Source organism: Schistocerca piceifrons, chromosome 3 (genome assembly GCF_021461385.2).
Source record: "Schistocerca piceifrons isolate TAMUIC-IGC-003096 chromosome 3, iqSchPice1.1, whole genome shotgun sequence".
Taxonomy (NCBI): Eukaryota; Metazoa; Arthropoda; class Insecta; order Orthoptera; family Acrididae; genus Schistocerca; species Schistocerca piceifrons.
The window spans coordinates 457,248,119-457,268,226 of record NC_060140.1 but is presented as its reverse complement, the minus strand read 5'-3'; the positions used below and the strand labels follow the sequence as shown (position 1 = coordinate 457,268,226).

Sequence of the window (20,108 nt, the reverse complement as noted above, 5' to 3'; positions counted from 1 at the left end):
GGGTAACCAAGCTGAAAGACAGTTAGAGAAGAATTATTAAGGGAAATGAATTGGACCGTAAACATAACTTTTTTACATCTTTAATTAGGTCAATTGTTGGGGTAGTGCATAAGGAAAAAAGAAACAATACTAAAGTTCAAAAGTAACTTTTGAAGTTAAGTACAGTTTATATTGACTAGCCTGTAGGTAGTACTTTTACTTGCGTTATAATACTGGGAAAAACATTAAAAAAATATTCTCAATCAGTTTCTTGATCTTCATAGGTTGAAGAAGAATCATGAAGTGCCAACAATGCCTCAGATTCTTCTGAATCTGATTTCTAGCTGACTACTGGTGTCTTTTCCACATTGTCTTTGGTTTATATTGTTAAGTATGGGTTTTTCCTTGGGATCAGCAGGCTTATGTTGTGTTCCTGCTCCACTCACCAAACTCCAGTTCTGGAAGGGATATGTTGGTTTTGCAGCTTTCTCTGATGTGAGTCTGTTTCTTCTTTTACTGTGGAACCATCCTAAAGTACTGAAGGAATGCTCTGTAGCAACAGATGTAACTAGTGTGCCCAGAACTTTTATGACAACTTCTGCCAATTCACAAGTTCCTCTTACACATCAACACCACAATAAAGGACTTTTTTATCTTCCTGAGGGTGAGGACTCACTCCTTCCCATAAAAACTGTCTGGATCAAATTCTTTGTTTGTCCCTATAATCAGCCAGGTTCTCTCTAACCTAAATAACATTTAGCCCAGTGTTTTTTGATGTGCCACACATAAGGCTTTTACATAAAGCACCTCAAAAGGCTTCAGGTTACTATCTTGTACTGTGTGATTAAAATGATTAGCTACAAGGTGGGCATTGATTCTTTGTTATTAAATCCTATTAATGTTAATGCTGTCATTTCACCTTCAAAGCAGTGCAATCATACAAAAGCAGATAAAAAAAAGGAGCAGAATAGAAAACTACAGTCTATCTCAAATGTCGCTACACCTGATAATAAAACTTTTTTTTTTTCCTTCATTGAAAATAATTTAACATTTAAGGATAACTTTATCATCAAGAAACACTTGTAAGCTGTTTAATACATACAGTAATTAATTTTGCTATAAATAATCTAAAACTAAACTAAATTCTGCCCGAACAGGCCATGAAGGCCCTACGGTACCGACCAGCCATTGTGTCATCCTCAGCCTACAGGCATCACTGGATGTGGATATGGAGGGGCATGTGGTCAGCACACTGCTCTCCCGGCCGTATGCCAGTTTACGAGACCGGAGCCACTACTTCTCAATCAAGTAGCTCTTCAGTTTGTCTCATAAGGGCTGAGTACACCCCACTTGCCAATAGCACTGGGCACAATGGATGGTCACCCATCCAAGTAGCAGCCTATCCCGACAGCACTTGACTTCAGTAATCTGACAGGAACCGGTGTTATCACTGCGGCAAGGCCGTTAGTGTTATCAGTAATCATTCTTCAATACTGTTCAGAGATTTGACATGGATTATAAAGTGTTTTACATTACAAAGTGATGACAATTTAAGGACTTTTTTTTTTAAATACCTGCTTATTACTAAACAGCTGTTCAACGTGATGTGTGTGTGTGTGTGTGTGGGTGTGTGTTGATCTTCATAGGTTGAAGAAGAATCATGAAGTGCCAACAATGCCTCAGATTCTTCTGAATCTGATTTCTTGTGTGTGTGTGTGTGACAGAGAGAAACTGAGAGTGGAGAGTAGAACTGGTAACATTACAAATGATAAGCAGCTGTCAGCAACACATGCCCTTCCTTTATTCATGATGGAATTCAGGAAAAAGAAGAAGAAAGCTTCTCTCTTACTTCATTTTTTTCTTAGTAATAAAGGCAATGAATGATGTACGTAGATTTAAGTGTAAACATTTACTAACTTTTAATGTTGGCAGTATCATCTCATCCTTATTTTAACTGGTAAATTATACATTCTAACAATAAAAAATTTAAAAAGTACTTTCTTTAATATAAATATCCAGATTTAAATAAAACTGCTTTGGGTAAATGCCCATTTATAAATGTCCTGCCCACTGGGCATTTTCCTGGTGCACCTAAGTATTCACCTGCAAAAGAGACCACATATACGAGGTAGTGTGACCTATTCTTGAGTATAGATTGAGTGTTTGGGATGAACAGCATGTCGGATTGTAGGAAGTCATTGAAGCAAATAAGAGGCGGGCTCCTAGATTTGTTACTGATAGGTATTACTATTATGGAGATGCTTCAAGAACTCAAATGGGAATCCCTGGAGTGAAGGAAATGCTCTTTTCCATTAACACTATTGAGAAAATTTAAAGAACCACCATTTCAAGCTGACTGTAGAATGATTCTATTGCTGCCAACAAACATTATGTGTAAGGACCACAAAAATAACATACAAGAAATTAGGGGCTCATACAGAGGTATACAGACAATCATATTTCCCTCGCTCTAGTTGAAAGTGGAACAGGAAAGAAAATAGCTAGAAGTGGTTCAGCGTACCCTCCACCCATATTTCATGGTAGATTGCAGAGTACGTACATAGATGTAGATAGGCTCAGTCATAGGGAAAGAAGATTAGTATGTTTAATGTTCCACCCATAATTAAGTCGCTAGAGACAGAGCATAAGCTTGGATCAGGGAAGGATGGGGAAGGAAACTGGTCATGCCCTTTCAGAGGAACCACCATAGCATTTACATTAAGCAATTTAGGGAAGTCACAGAAAACCTAAATATGGATGGCCCGACGGGCACTGGAACCATCATCCTCCCAAATGAGTCCAGGGTGCTGATCACTTCACCACAGTACTCAGCGTTCAGTCATAGGTAAAGCAGGTAGCAGACTTTAATTCATTAGTAGAATACAGGGAATGCAAAACCCTTATGCAATCCATCCTAAGATATTGCTCAAGTCTATGGGAACCAACACAAATTATTAGACTAATGGGCAATACTGGCACTAATTGAAATGTTTGATACTGCTTCACCAAATCAAAATCAAACTTGTTACTTTTCAGTAGCCTATAACTTAGCACTCCAGCTATACTACAGATAAGTATGACACCACATCTAAGATTATATACTAATATTCGTTGGGTTAGCCAACTCACAACCACTGTCACCTTGCAACCAAACACATGTCACCCTGTGCTACAGGTTAAACAGTCACCACAACCTTCGTCCCAAAAACTACAACAGACAGAAGAAAAATACTCTCAATATTCTGTTGTTTTGCATGTATGACATCACACACCACATCATCATTACAATATGGGATGAATCTGACATTGGTAGGTTCAGTTAACCTGAATATTGAATCCATATACAGAAACCCAACATAAATTGTCACAGATCTGCTTGACAGTTCAAGGGGAGGTCATTATGAAAATGCTGAAGGGCCTGACTTGGTAGTCACTTGAAGACGGATGCAAAATATTCTATGAAAGCTTGGGCCTAGTTACAACATTTCAAGAGTTACTATTAAGTGAGGAATCTAGGAATATACTACAGCCCATTATGTATCACCTCCATAGGCACTATGAAGACAACACAGAGGTATATCACGTCTTTCTTCCCACTCTCTTTATAAGAATGGAACAAGAAGAAACCTGAGTATTAGGTGCAATCAAATGTACCCTCTAGTATAGACTTCGGAGTCGTTTACTGACTATGACTGTATATGTTGAAAACATAGGTAAACTAAAATCAAATGAAATATTTCATTCATGATATTTCGCCTTTATCACAAGGTAATGTTACGCAATAATACATATGACTTTATGTGCCAAGCCTGTGTGATATGAAAATTGTAGTAGAATAATTAATTTTTTCATTTATGGAGATGCCAACACTCAACACTGTTTAATTAGTGATTGCACAAAAGTGTGTCATCCCAACATGTGTCTTGTGGAAAGTACACGCAAGTTATTATCCATTTAGGAGAAAAAAAGCATGTGAAAGAATTTGAGTAAGCCACTGACGAAAGTGATAGGATCACAATATTTCACGTACCCGATATTAGATGGTGCAAGTGCTTCCAGTTCGGCCATAGCATCATTTACTATGTCATCTGCAGACGATTTTTTCGTTTTCTTCTTTTTTTCTTTTTTGGCTTTTGGCAGTGAATCTGTGTCCAGGAACTTAACATCATTAGGTATTGCGAGACCAGGAAATTTTTCTGCCAATTTATCTTTGTCACTTTTCACAGGATCCGTTTGTTTCTCATTGCGCTTTGGTTTCATGTGCTGTATAATGCGTAGGAGGTTTGCAATAAAAGAATCCTATGGAAACATAACATAATATTACTTAAGAAATGTTTAAAAAAGAGATTAATTATAAAAGACGAACTAAAACTGGCTAAAACTTACAGAGAATTCTGCTCCATTTTCGATCAGTACTTTCTTGAAAGCCTCAAAGGTGGAGTTTTGTTCTGACAGGGCTATTATGAATTCGGCTGTAAAGCGAAATATAATTATATAGCAACATTTAATCATCACTGTCAATCAATCTAAAATACACTGTAACTTTCACCATACCTAAATCTTTGTCATTCAAGCCCAAATGGTTTTCTAATTCCGTACAAATTTTCGACACCAGAGAAAGGTGCTCCAACTTCTCTACTTCATCCATGTCAACTTCCACACTTCACAACATTTTATGTATACAAGTGAATAAAAACATAAACACACCACAGACAGCCATTCCACAGTCCCTCTACCAGTCTCTAGTCATAGGAGCAGTCTCGCCAACACATGATTATTTTCTCCCTCAAACAATCACCCAAAAATCTACCAATATTAGATATCTCACTATTTTATTCCAAAAATAAAGATAAAATGAAACTTATTTTAAACCATTACACGGGTTGCTTTGTTTTAGCGTTGGGGAAACATTTAAAAATCGGCCAACATCTGCTAAAATTACGTATCTCCATATTTTCTAGCAAAAATAAAGATAAAATTAAAATTTATTTTAAACATTATACCCATTACTTCATTCATGAGTCGGTCAAACATTTAAAAAGCCGCCAATCTCAGCCAAAATATGAAACGTTTATTATTATATAGTATAATATTTTAACGCAAGAGGAACAAGCATATTTAAATATATTTATTCATCATAGAATCAAATAACATCGTCACACTGCCTCTTCTTCACTTGGAGACTGGATTGTTCTATTCCTCGGTAAGCAGCCATCGTGCCAATTTGCTTCAAAACATGTTCTGGTAGGACATAATAATGACAACACTTGTTCATACACGTTTATCTCGCCCGCACAATTAGAATTACTTTTAACACATTAGTTTTAATTCTGTTTCTGAGGGTTGTTTTCATAAAATTAGCACACTAAATGCCAATTCACACTGGCCATCACGGCACTGTCACGTCAACTAATATGATGTAGAAATCTGTATTTCGTCTTTGCACTGCTTAAACGCTTCTCATCCCATTTCTCGTTAAATTCCCGCCCATAGTGGTGAAGAAACATCTGATATGTGTAGCCGCAGCAGCAGCTGTATACGTTGTGGGTAATAGATGTCCGAAGGTAAGGTAATTTAGATAAATTTTTTAGTTAAACAATTTGAAAAAAGTTTTCGCGCTATATTTCATCTATATTATTCATGGCAGAGCATACAGACATTTTATTGTAAAGTAGCCCCTTTTTTCAGACTTCCAAATAATGGAAGAATTTTTGAGATCCCACCCACGTCTCGCACAAGAACCAAACGAGAACTGAACTTTGACAGAATCCTTGTGAGACACGGAGTCAACGTTAAAGATTACATATAGTGTTATCGGCATCATAACAACAGTTTGCGTAAGAACCTGAAACGAAAACAGCAGTTCTGGGAAGCTATGTCCCTGCATTTATAAGACACATTGGGAAAGTCGTTTTCGTCAGGACAGTGTGAGAATAAATGGAGAAGTCTGTTACTCCCTTAAAAGAAGAAAGAAATGGACGAGGTATGTCAAGACATATGTATCATTCATGGTTCTGGTAAGATACATTCGATATTCAACATTCATAACATTAGTGTGGGTCCAAAAAATGTCATTACGTGGTACATAAGGGAATTTCATCCACTATACAAGAAACTCAAGAAAGAGGAATCTTCATTTTATATTTTAGAAAGTCGAAGCATAAGTTTTTTCCCATTGATTACATCAAATTGTACCCAGAATTACTAAAAGGAACATAGTGTTACGAACTGCCATCACATCCGGCGAAAAAATGGTTTGTGTAAGGTTAAGTTTTGTTACTAGCCCAGTGCAAATTTTTGTGCATTAGTCATATTTCCCTCAACTCCTTTCTCTTCAAGATTAATAGGTTTTGTTTACGTCGTTTATTTGACTTTTAATAATTCAACTACCTCATTTGTACTGGGGTTATTTAGTGAAATCACATAAATATTACCTACTAGCGCCTGCAAAACTGTTTCACACACGAACCAGAGAGCTACATAACAATAAACAAACCTGGCACAACCACATATTTTAAAGAAAAAGCTTACAATGTCAGAAGGTTTCAGTCTATTTCTTTATGAAACGCTATAAATGCCTGACACCACCCAAATAAATTCCACTTGCTTATCAATCTGATTCTACACACAGTACTTTTTTCACTTCAAGTTGCAGCCATATTGTGAGGTATCTTATAGTGAAATATTAAATACCATGTTGATATGTATAAAAATAAACTTTATAATTACAGTGGAGATCAAGTAATTTAGTACACTCATGTCCTGCAATTCAGACTGCTGCTTCACTGCTTCAATTAAACTATTGTCTTTTATTATAAATTTTAACAAAATAAATAACGAAACGAAACAATTTATAACAAATAACAAACAAAAAGCAACTGATATTAACCACAAAAACCACAACAAAACGAAATATGGAGATCAGCACATGACATATTGGGAGGAAATGAGCTTGAGGGTTACATGATTAATAATGGATTAATTTGGGAATGTGGGCCAGTGTGAATTGGCCAACTCACACAGGCCATCAGGTCATGTCCCATCAAAACATCCTGAAATGCATTTTAAATGGAGGCAGCCAGACTGGCTGTCCCATCCCACCATGTCATTGCACCATCAAGGTATTTCAGAAAAAAGTTTTGATGGTTGATGTCATCCCATTGTTGATCACATGACCCCCAAGCTCATTTCTCCCTGATATAGAGCCATGCACAAATCTTTATATTTCTTTTTGTTTTTGTTTTTGTGGTTAACATCAGTTTTCTTTTGTTTGTTATTTGTTATAAATTGTTTCGCTTCATTCTTTATTTTATTAAAATTTTTAATAAATGACTAAAAATTAATTGAAGCAATGAGGCAGTGGTCTGAATTGTACAACTTGAGTGTATTAAATTACTTGCCATCTATTACATTTATAAAGTGGATTTTAATACTGACCGGTAGGGTTTTTAAGATATTACAATGAAATGCACTGCAATTTGAAGTGGAAAATGTATTGTAAGTAGAATCAGATTGATTAGTAGGTGGGATTTACTGTATGTTATCAGGCATCTGTAGCGTTTTGTAAAGAAATGGAGTGAAGCCTTCAGTCACTGCAACTTGTTTGTTTAAATATGTGTTTTCGGTGGGCTTATTTGTTGTTAAGGAGAGTTGGATGTTGTTTGGTTCAAAATTTTTTGTTTTGATTTTTGCACTTTTTTGTTTCGCATATATTTTGGTTTAAATTGATACCAAATTTATTAATTTATGTTGAGTGGTTTCCGTTTTACAAGCGTTTTAGTAAAATCCTGCAACGCACTCTTTTCATGAACTCAACCTTCTTTTTACTCGCTAGTGACTACTTCTTATAGTACAGCTGTTTGAAAGCTAAGTTGGTAACACTGATAATACTGTTGGCAACAATGATGAAAACAGCTGCCAGTTTACTTCGTTGTTTTCAGTTCTTTGTTTGTGGTGGTTGAAAGTGAAGTTTGTTTACGATACTCGTATTTCAGTGTTTAGATCTCACCAAATAAGTTTATATTATGTAAAAATGCCACGAATACAAAAGAAGAAAAGAAAACGTGAGTTCAACCAAAACCAGTTTTTTTCATCGTGGTGAATCTGAAGTGGAAGTTCATTGTGTAGGTGAGCCTAGGCCTAGTACTAGTACTGAAGGTGCTTGTGCTTCTAAAACAAGCTATTCTTCTAAGAAGCTTACCCGTAACTTGGCTAAATATGAGATATATTGAAAAGAAGAAGGTTGCTATGATATTGTTAATATCAACAGTATAGGTAGCCTAGTTAGCCAAATTGTGGTGTGCGTAAAATGTAAAGGATCCCTTACCGTCTCTACTGGAACCAGACTAGGCTTACAAGTACCGATAGTAATAAAGTGCAGTGACTGTTCTTTTGAAGTGTCCACTACTAATTCTCCATGCTTATCAGACTCTAAACAATCAGAAGTGAATATTCGATTAGCATACACATTCCGGTGTATTGGAAAAGGTGAAGAAGCGGCGAAAACTTTCTGCGGTGTAATGAACTTGCCGACTCCACCAGCTTTCAAATATTACAATAAGATGCTGCAAAAGAGGCCTGTGAAGAGAGTGTGAAGGCTGCTGTTGAAGAAAGTGTTGGTGAAAGTGATGGTAATAAAGACTTGACAGCAATATTTGATGGATCGTGGCAATGTAGGGGCCACACTTCACTCTATGGAATTGTAACTGCAATAGCAGAAAACACAGGCAAGGTAACTGATGTTAAAATTTCACCCAAGTATTTCAGATGCGAAAATAGAATGACCAACAATCATGATGCTGATTGCCTAGCTATCTACTCTGGAGTAAGTGGAGGAATGGAGGTAAAACGAGTCGTGGAAATGTTCCAAGAATCGCTGCCAAAATACGAAGTGCGGTACAAGTATTGTTTATGAGACGGGGACAGTGCTTCTTACCCTAAGGTTCGCGAGGCCAAATCACCGACTTCTCAATTGAGGAATTGGAATGTTGCTGTCATGTACAGGAAATTGAAACAGAAACTTCGGGAAACAAAACTTTCTGACAGCAAAACCATCAGTGTTCGTGGCCGCCTTACTGGTGAGGCTATCAATCAAACAACTACACTCCTGGAAATTGAAATAAGAACACCGTGAATTCATTGTCCCAGGAAGGAGAAACTTTATTGACACATTCCTGGGGTCAGATACATCACATGATCACACTGACAGAACCACAGGCACATAGACACAGGCAACAGAGCATGCACAATGTCGGCACTAGTACAGTGTATATCCACCTTTCGCAGCAATGCAGGCTGCTATTCTCCCATGGAGACGATCGTAGAGATGCTGGATGTAGTCCTGTGGAACGGCTTGCCATGCCATTTCCACCTGGCGCCTCAGTTGGACCAGCGTTCGTGCTGGACGCGCAGACTGCGTGAGACGACGCTTCATCCAGTCCCAAACATGCTCAATGGGGGACAGATCCGGAGATCTTGCTGGCCAAGGTAGTTGACTCACACCTTCTAAAGCACGTTGGGTGGCACGGGATACATGCGGACGTGCATTGTCCTGTTGGAACAGCAAGTTCCCTTGCCAGTCTAGGAATGGTAGAAGGATGGGTTCGATGATGGTTTGGATGTACCGTGCACTATTCAGTGTCCCCTCGACGATCACCAGTGGTGTACGGCCAGTGTAGGAGATCGCTCCCCACACCATGATGCCGGGTGTTGGCCCTGTGTGCCTCGGTCGTATGCAGTCCTGATTGTGGCGCTCACCTGCACGGCGCCAAACACGCATACGACCATCATTGGCACCAAGGCAGAAGCGACTCTCATCGCTGAAGACGACACGTCTCCATTCGTCCCTCCATTCACGCCTGTCGCGACACCACTGGAGGCGGGCTGCACGATGTTGGGGCGTGAGCGGAAGACGGCCTAACGGTGTGCGGGACCATAGCCCAGCTTCATGGAGACGGTTGCGAATGGTCCTCGCTGATACCCCAGGAGCAACACTATCCCTAATTTGCTGGGAAGTGGCGGTGTGGTCCCCTACGGCACTGCGTAGGATCCTACGGTCTTGGCGTGCATCCGTGCGTCGCTGCGGTCCAGTCCCAGGTCGACGGGCACGTGCACCTTCCGCCGACCACTGGCGACAACATCGATGTACTGTGGAGACCTCACGCCCCACGTGTTGAGCAATTCGGCGGTACGTCCACCCGGCCTCCCGCATGCCCACTATACACCCTCGCTCAAAGTCCGTCAACTGCACATACGGTTCACGTCCACGCTGTCGCGGCATGCTACCAGTGTTAAAGACTGCGATGGAGCTCCGTATGCCACGGCAAACTGGCTGACACTGACGGCGGCGGTGCACAAATGCTGCGCAGTTAGCGCCATTCGACGGCCAACACCGCGGTTCCTGGTGTGTCCGCTGTGCCGTGCGTGTGATCATTGCTTGTACAGCTCTCTCGCAGTGTCCGAAGCAAGTATGGTGGGTCTGACACACCGGTGTCAATGTGTTCTTTTTTCCATTTCCAGGAGTGTATATTATGGCCTGGCTATAACAAGGAATGCTACAAAAACTCTAAACTACATGAAGGCAGTGGTGTGGGCAGAATTTTTTCATTTGACGGCTACCAACAAAGACACATCTGGACACAGACTATGCCCCAAAGGCGAGACAAACTGGTACAAATTCCAAAAATCCCAAGAGAAAAATGAACCTTATGACCCCAATGACCACAATCATCTTCCTTTCGCTCTAATGGAACAAATAAAACCCATATTTAGAAACTTGGCCCATCCTGACCTTTTGCGTAAGTGCCTACATGGTGGAACGCAAAATCCGTCAGAGTCGTTTAACAATGTTCTATGGTCGCGGCTACCAAATGCAACTTTTATTTTGATGACTACATTTCAGTTGGGAGTGTATGAAGCTACTACAAGTTTCAATGAAGGAAATTTAGCAAAGTGTAGAATTTTGAGTCATTTAGGTATATCTCCAGGCAAAAACTGTGTCAAGTTTTTGAAAGAGGACGACGAACTTTGGATTAAAAAAAGCAGAGAAAGCTGTCACAGAAATTGAGAAAAAGTGTCACCACGCCACACAGCAAGCAATAAAAAAGATTGAGGACCAGTTTGAATAACTAGAAGATCCAGATAGACCTTCATATGAAGCTGGAATGTACTAAAGTAAGAATAAAATCATTGTTTAATAGTCTTATCCTTATTTCCTTTTCTGCAACAACTGTGTGTTTCAATGGTTAGGAACATTTTTCTTGGCTACTATTAATGTTATCAACGTGATTTTATAAAAAAATTGGTCCTTGTTTGTTAGTTGTTGATTTAAACTGAGGAAATACGAATATCTTTTAAAGAACTATGGTATAAATTTAATTAAAGTAAAAAAATTGCAGTTTTTATGGCTACCTACTTTAAAAATATTTATTTTTAATCTAAGTTTTTATTATTTTTAAGACTTATCAGTTTAAAATGAAGATTAATATATAAGGAACACAACAAAAACATCAACATAATATGTCAAGTGGTTTGGGAGAAAAATGTTCCTAAAGTCATATAACACGACCAAGATAGAACCATCTAATGCCCCTTAAGCAGCTCTCTGGTTTGTCTGTGAAACAGTTTTGCAAGAATAAGTGTGTAATATATAGGTGGTTTCGTTACCTAATTCCAGTACAAATTAGGCACTCGAAATGTTAAAAACCAAATACAAAGCTTAAAGAAAATATATAAATCTTGAAGGGGAAGGTAGAGAGGGAGAGGTGACTTTGTGAAAAATTTGCACTGATCTAGAGACAAAACGTAACATTAAACAAACCAGTTTTCCATTGGATGTGATGGCAATTCGTAACACAGTGTTCCTTTTAGTGGTTCTGGGTGCAATTTGACGTAACAAATAAAAAAACTAATGCTTCGACTTTATAAAACATAAAATGAAAATTACTCCTCCTTGAGCTCCTTCCACAGTGTGTGAAATTCCCCTTCTGTACCATGTAATGTCATTTTTTGGACCCACGTTCTTTTTTTTTGTGTTTGTTTCGCACTTCCCTCTTCCTTCTCTAACACACACGCTATCCCTGCAAGGTGCAAACTATTTGTTTCCAATTAATGTCATTTTCATACTAATGTTGTCTCAAGCATACATGTATATAAGCTACCACATTGTGTATGTGCACTTTGGCGTATAAAAACAGTTAAAATCACATTGTGAAGACCACAATTCTGACGAAAAAAGGTTGTGGACAGTTATGTTGATGTCGCGTGACTTGAATTGACTTGACGTTCCGTGATGCGATGGACAGTGTGAACACACCTTGTGATGGTGCCATAACAACTAATGTGAATTGGCCTTTAAATGTGCTTTGAACCTCCGCGTTTCACCACAGTAAGACCATAAAACATAAGTACAAAATCTGAGAACTCCTGAAGTCCATTTCACGAACTAGCGTCCTTATATGATGCGAACTCTCACAGAAGTTTTGTTGTATTACTGATGTTTTTCCATTGATCAGTAGTTAATTTTGACTAACGAATACCTACATTCATTCCTTCAAAGATGGATTTTGTAAAATCTTGACATTATTCAGCAGTTGCTGCTGGAGCTCCTGTGCTAAGCAAAGGACAAAGTTTTTGCGCCTACTGCAAAAAACGTTTTCACTTTCTGATTTGATTTTATGTGGTTTCATAATATCTTTTAGTGAAATGCCATTAGCAAATCCCACTATAACAGGGGACAACAATTCACCTCGTAAGACTGACAATAAGAAGAACAATGTACTGTAACAGATTTGTATGGTCTGCTGTGCTTGACTTGAACGATTTATTGACCTTTGGTCGTTCTCCTAGAGGTGGTCTAAGAAACAGAAGACAAATATTATTGGTGACATCAGAGTACATACTATATAACAGTAGCAATTAGTATAAACTCTGGATATTTCGAGAGCTACTGGCTTAAAATGCGGTTAAAACTAACTTCTAGTGACAGCTACTTTGTGTCTCATTGGTGTACAATTTGAAGTCACTCGACTGCATTATTTATTGCTTTAAACAATTCCCTATGCATGATTTGCCGAGAAGACTTGGGCAACCAAGAATGTGTTCACAAATTAATAACTTAAGATTCTTTGGTCGGCAGCAGAGGACACAGGTAACTGAAATGAATAGTAAGCACAGGGATCTATAGAAAATTAGCGACCTCACTTTTCAGTTTCTGATAAACACCACTGGTAATGTCCACCATTACTGACGTATTATCACTACCAATTCCTCTCATTTGCTTACTGTCTAAACCATAATCTTAAGGTAATGACTCTACGGCAGTAACAACACAATCGGCATTCCCCTGAACTAGTTAACAATTCCTAACATAGTACCGAGCGAGGTGGCGCAGTGGTTAGCACACTGGACTCGCATTTGGGAGGACGACGGTTCAATCCCGTCTCCGGCCATCCTGATTTAGGTTTTCCGTGATTTCCCTAAATCGCTTCAGGCAAATGCCGGGATGGTTCCTTTGAAAGGGCACGGCCGATTTCCTTCCCCATCCTTCCCTCACCCGAGCTTGCGCTCCATCTCTAATGACCTCATTGTCGACGGGACGTTACACACTAATATCCTCCTCCTCCTCCTAACATAGTAGAAATACCTCCACTTTGTTGTTTTGAAAAATATACTATGCACACAGCCAACAATTTGGTGATAGAAATGCCTGTAGATTCATCTATAAGACGACTAAAATGCGCATAACCAATGACATTTTGTAGTTCTGATTTAAAGTGCTGGTAGAGAATATTCCTAATCAATGCACTGCACTTTGTCTGATGTAGCCATGAAAGAGATGCATGGTCAGCACTTTCTTGATTAGACATGAAAGATGATCAATGGATCTAAATGCACTGTGATTAACGACAATGTAAGGCCAGCTTCAGCAGCTGCACATTCATACATATGTTTGATAGGCTGAAATGGCAATTCTGACTGTACTGAAGATGAAAAGGACTCAGCTGCTTTTACATATTTGTTACTTTTTTACATGACAAAGTAAATAGAACACGTGCAAATCAGGTTACATTGGAAATATTTGCACTGCACAATGCTAGGTTTCCTGGACACCTCTAGCAACCAATCCTTTAAGTGTTTCTCATTTAACCATTTTTTTCTAAAAACGTCATATGTGGCCCTTAAAATTCTTTTCTGATATGTTCAGTCAGTTGGTAAAACAAACTGGACAGCATACAGTAGTTGTTAAGGAACACACAATAATGTACTACAATACTGAAACACTAGACTAATGTACTACGCTCGCTATCCAGAATTTCAGGCAAACACTCATGAAGCAAAGCATATCTTTGTTCGTGCTGAGAGGTACCGTGGCTGTACTGTGACTCACCGCTGCGAGACTGTGCATCAGTATCTGGCTAACGTTCGTAACGTCATACCTCTCTTAACATATATGAAAATAAAGCCATGTGCTGCTGCTAGAGGCATGTAATGTATCTTTGATTATGAGAAAAATTGGAGCCATATACCATCATATTAGTTTGCTGTCCTGTGTTTGCCAGGCGTACGAGACGTTTGTTATTGTTAGTCATGCTTCAGTAGCTCAGATGGTAGAGCACTTGCCCGCGAAAGGCAAAGGTCCCGAGTTCGAGTCCCAGTCGGGCACACGGTTTTAATCCGCCAGGAAGTTTCATATCAGTGCACACTCCGCTGCAGAGTGAAAATCTCATTCTGGAAATTCACTATATCTCCGACTGATACATTCATTGTAATGTTGAAAGCCTTTTGTTACTTCATGAACAGGAAACTCTCAAATTCCTTCTCACAACTTACAGTTTTATAGAAATAAATAAGTTCCCCACTGGTAAATACGTGCTTACTTGTGTTTAACTGGTAATACCTGCCAGCCCCCCCCCCCCCCACTCTAATCAACATCTTCTTACCCATACCCTCAGACAATACGAAATCCATGCTCTGCTCCTCAACAAAACCTTCCTCCAACCCCAATATTCCCTAAAGACGTCACCTTACATCCTGCATTGAACTGATGAACTCATTGGTGGAGTAGCCATTACCATCTTCGAAATATACTTTCTGCTCCTCAACCACTGTAATAATCCTACTGAGCATCGTCTTAACCATCTCTCTCCCAAGATTAACACTTGACATCAGCCACATCCACTCTAATCATCCCATCCCTAACGATTCCCTAACTGAGAAAGACCATCTTTAATATGTACATAGTCGCTGCTGATCTTAGCCTGCACTCCTGCACACCTGCTGAAAACTGAAAAACAGTGGTGGTGTCAATTCACCAACATCCTCAATGTCCACAAAATCCACTTCCATTCCACACCTGACCTGACAGAAATACACCTACATCTACACAGACACTCCGCAAGCCACTGTACAGTATGTGATGGAGGGTACCCTGTACCACGACTACTCATGTCCTTTCCTGTTCCACTAGAAAATAGAGTAAGGAAAGGTGCCCTAACTTCGTGAGTCTTATCTTTGTGGTCCTTAAATCAATGTATGTTGGCGGCAGTAGAATCGTTTGGCGGTCAGCTTCAAATGTCGGTTCTCTAAATTTTATCAATAGTACTTCTTAAAAAGAGCGTCGCCTTCCCTCCAGAGATTCCCATTTGAGTTCCTGAAGGATCTCTGTAACACTTACGTGTTGTTCAAACAAATCTAGCAGCCTGCTTCTGATTGCTTCGATGTCTTCCTTCAATCCGACCTAGAAAGGATGCCAAACACTGGAGCAGAACTTAAGAACAGGTCGCACACAGGTTGCACCAGCATCCTATATGCGGTCCCTTTTCTAAAATTCTGCTAATAAACCGAAGTCAACTATTCCCCTACCGTACCACAGCCCTCACATGCTCGTTACATTTCATATAGCTTTGCAACGTTGCGTCCAAATATTTAAAAGATTAGTTTAATACTAGTGATACTGTGGCATTATGGAGCGTTTCCAAACAGTTGTCGAAAGGTGATTGATGACCTCTACATTTAAACTCATCTTTCACAGTGATGGGCTATCAGATGGTTAGGCGTTCTGTTTCGACTGATTCCTCATATTGCAGTCATGTACGCGACCACTGTTTCGTAGTTGGGCATCCTCAGAAGGTGTTTCCATCCACCAAGACTCTTTCTCCATCTCAAAAAAGTGATGCAAATCAGTAATTATGTGGTAATCAACAGCATACCATTGGATGGATGGGCTAGAAAAGACACTGTCGAAGTACTGTAGTAAGCACCACAGTTGACAGTGCGATCAATTTTAGAATTTTGTAAGTTTTTTCCGTAATTTCAGCGTCGACCAATTACACGGCAGCATGCTTCCTAATATCTGCACCGTCCCTAAACATCCCCTTTACTACTCTGTGAGTACCGCTGCGAATGTAGATAGATGACGGTGCAGTAAATACATTCATTGTTAATTCTAGAACATATACACCAAAGTACACCAAACAGCGATCTACATATTTCTAGCACTTCGATCATAGGGCGTAATTTACAATTACGATTGCCCATTTTTCCCTATGTGGATGGGTATCACAGAGCATTCTCGCATTCTTAGGATAAAGCTAGAGATTGAAAGATCTCCTCGCATTGTCTTTGACCAACGCTCCCTGCAACACTGTCGCCGATTTAATTTTCAGTTGACCAGAAGTAGACCACTACATTCCATGTCCCGTGAAGAACAGAGCGAGCCGAATCCGTTACTGCTATTCAGCAAACACTGTTCCACACCAATCTTACTCACAGCACCCATCCAGGTGCACAAGATTTCTCCAGATGCGCGCATGTCGATGAGGTGTATAATGGATATGAGAGTGTTGTAGTTATATAATAGAGGGTTATGAAGAAGAAACCTGTGGTTTGTGAGTGATGGAGCTCCAGACGAACGTAATTTGAAGCATTTTACGTAAATCAATTTCGCTATTAATTCAGAAGTATTGTCCTAGTGTCTGCAGTCAGTACCAAGAAGGTACTGGTAAGAGAGAAATGATTGTGGAACATAAACACAAGCATTCCTGATTGCATGGTTCTGTACTTAAAACACGCTATAACAGTAGAGTGGTGTGGCTTCATACCTATTAGTCATGTGGAATGCAGCGCTGTTAATATTCCAATGTAAGAAATATATTCCCACACATGACATAACGTGGATGACCACCAAATGCAGAGTGATAAATTAATGTATGTCGGATCACAAGCCCTGGTATGACCCCAAAGTTATCAGCAAACGCCTTATAGATTTTTATAAAGTGACCGTAGCTAAAGAACGGTGTATTACCAGCTGGGGTGATTGCAGTGTACAACTACAGAAGGGATTGCCTGCTTGACCCTGTGCAGGACTGTTTAGGTGATTTAAACCCTAAGTAACTGTATTTACAATGGGCTTCTCTGTACTCTCCATCAATTACAGCCTTACAGTATCAGCTAAGAAACAGCTGCATATGGCAACTTTCTACTGTATGGCTATTGAGATAATAGTGATACATGCAAGATGACTTCTGTCTTTCATGCTTTCCTGGAAAATTTCCCTCTAAACTTACATGGATCCGTGTTAAAGGACGATAGAAGGTAGATGGAGTGATCAATCGAGGGGGAGAGAGGGAGATCTCGCTCCAGGTCATTTATCACGCATTTAACCATTTTTACCGGTGTTCTCTCAGGGTGCGTCGATTGCATAGTATAACTGTCAATCGACTCATATACAGTTGCATGTTCTGTGTAGACTTAGAGCGCTATCTATATTTGATTGTTAATGGCAAATCTCCCCAAATCACAGTCATAAGAGAACTTCCAACTCATATGTGATGAAACATGTCCATCGATGGATTACTTGTTTCGGTACCCTCTTCGAGACGAGAGAAGATGTATGCGAAGGTGGCTATTCCTCTGCCACAGCTTGGACATAAATCGAGTCTTCAGTTGCATGCAAGTCGGTAATGATTGTTACTACGGAGAGGCTAAGTCTTAATATTTATTAGTCAGTTTGTGTATGAGAAGTGAAGATATTCTCATAGAAAATCAAAGAGCATATGGGTGTGTTAACAACATTATCATACACATGTGGAAAACTGTTGTAAAAACATGGAAGATGACATAAAATCGGTAAAATTCGAGGAAAATCTGGTATAATCACAAAAAATTGATGTGAGATACGTTAAAATTGAGGGAAATACTATCAAATATGTAAAATCGCGAAAAGCAACTAAAATTACGGAAACTGACAGAATACATAAAATTAGATACAAAAACCATGAAAAGAGTACTTAGCAAAATCAATGAAATTGGGTGTTCTCGAGGAGGAGAGTAGACTGATGCCATCTATACACACTTTAATTGTGGAAAGGAGGCATTCTAGAGATGTGACGTCAAGGCAAAATGGCAATATTATCCCACGTATGAGAAATACTGTCTAATATCGGACAATGAGTTCCATGTACAAGAGGCAGGTTACCAGGGGCGGTGGTAAACTGCAGTAAGACTGTTACATCTCCACTGACCACTAATCGTAGTGTTTATTTCCTTCTAAGATGTCACTGTTTCTTCGTAAGCTCCAGCTGTCATACACCTCTGGAAACCTATGTAGTGTTTGTGTTACAAAGAATCGATGTTTTCTTTGTTGTGCAAAGCAGTAGTTTTATCATTTTACAGTTTGTCACCATAGTTTATCGTAGAGAAACTTGCATGGAGAATGTGTCATTTGCTGGGCATATATATTTCTTACATTGGAATATTAACAGCGTTGCATTCTGCATGACTAATATATCGGAAACCGCACCGCTCTAGCGTTATAGCGTGTTTTACGTGTCATTTCTCTCTTATCAGTACCTTCTCAGTACCGACATCAGACACTAGAACAATCTTCTGAATTAATAGCGCAGTTGATTTACGTAAAATGCTTCAAATTACGTTCGTCTGGAGCTCCATCACTCACAAACCACAGGTTTCTTCTTCATAACCCTCTATTATATAACTACAACACTCTCATATCCACTATATACCTCCTGGACTTGCTTGTATCTGGAATAATCTTGTGCACCTGGATGGGTGCCGTGAGTAAGATTGGTGTGGAACAGTGTTTGCTGAATAGCAGTAACGGATTCGGCTCGCTCTGTTCTTCACGGGACATGGAATGTAGTGGTCTACTTCTGGTGAGCTGCAAATTAAATCGGCGACAGTGTTGCAGGGAGCGTTGGTCAAAGACAATGCGAGATGTTTCAATCTCTAGCTTTATGCTCTGTGATAGCCATCCACATAAGGAAAGATGGGCAATCGTAATCGTAAACTACGCCCTATGATCGAAGTGCTAGAAATATGCAGATCGCTGTTTGGTATACTTTGTTGTATATGTTCTAGAATTGACAATGAATGGACGCCACTGCACCATCATCTATCTACATTCGCAGTGATACTCACAGAGTAGTAGAGGGGATGTTTAGGGACGGTGCAGATATTAGGAAGCATGCCGCTGTGTCATTGGTCGGCGCTGAAATTAGGGAAAAACTGGTAAAATTCTAAAATTGATCGCACTATCAACTGTGGTACTTACTATAGTACATCGACAGTGTCTTTTCTACCCTATCCATCCAATGGTATGCTGTTGACTACCACATTATTCTTGACTCACATCACTTGCTTGAGATGTAGAAAGAGTCTTTGTGGAGGGAAACACCTTCTGGGGATGGCCAGCTACGAAACAATGACCACGTACATGACTGCAATGTGAGGAATCAGTCGAAACAGAACGCCAAGCCATCTGATACCCTATCACTGTGAAAGATGAGTTTAAATGTAGAGGTCATCAATCACTTTTGGACAACTGTTCGGAAATGCTCCATAACGTCGCAATACTCTTCAAGTTCCTTTATGTTGTGACTGTTTTTAAATCAATCATCCAATGTGCGTTGTGGTAGTAGCAGCAACATGATTTACACCTTGTGATGTCCAGCTTTTACAGCAGAGAAAACATTGTATCAGACAATAAAGCAGGGTCCCTCTCTTGCGACTGACAGTCTGTGGCATATGGCCCTCCCACAGTACAGGGGATGAAAGGTTACACCGGTCTGTGCAAGCGATTTCTATCACTGAGTGGATCAATATCTGTATAT

General features: G+C 39.6%; 1 protein-coding gene across 1 annotated transcript in view; it reads right to left on the bottom strand.

Moving 5' to 3' along the window:
* LOC124787934 (ATP-dependent RNA helicase DHX8) overlaps positions 1 to 4,717 on the bottom strand; it is a 139,583-nt gene extending 134,866 nt beyond the window's left edge. Inside the window, exons 1-3 of the mRNA XM_047254924.1 lie at positions 4,534 to 4,717; positions 4,366 to 4,451; positions 4,010 to 4,278 (exon numbers count right to left, since the gene is read on the bottom strand). Of these exons, the coding sequence (XP_047110880.1) occupies positions 4,010 to 4,278; positions 4,366 to 4,451; positions 4,534 to 4,627 (449 nt within the window). The 5' untranslated portion in view covers positions 4,628 to 4,717. The remainder of the gene's footprint in view (positions 1 to 4,009; positions 4,279 to 4,365; positions 4,452 to 4,533) is intronic.
* Positions 4,718 to 20,108: the final 15,391 nt, after the last annotated feature.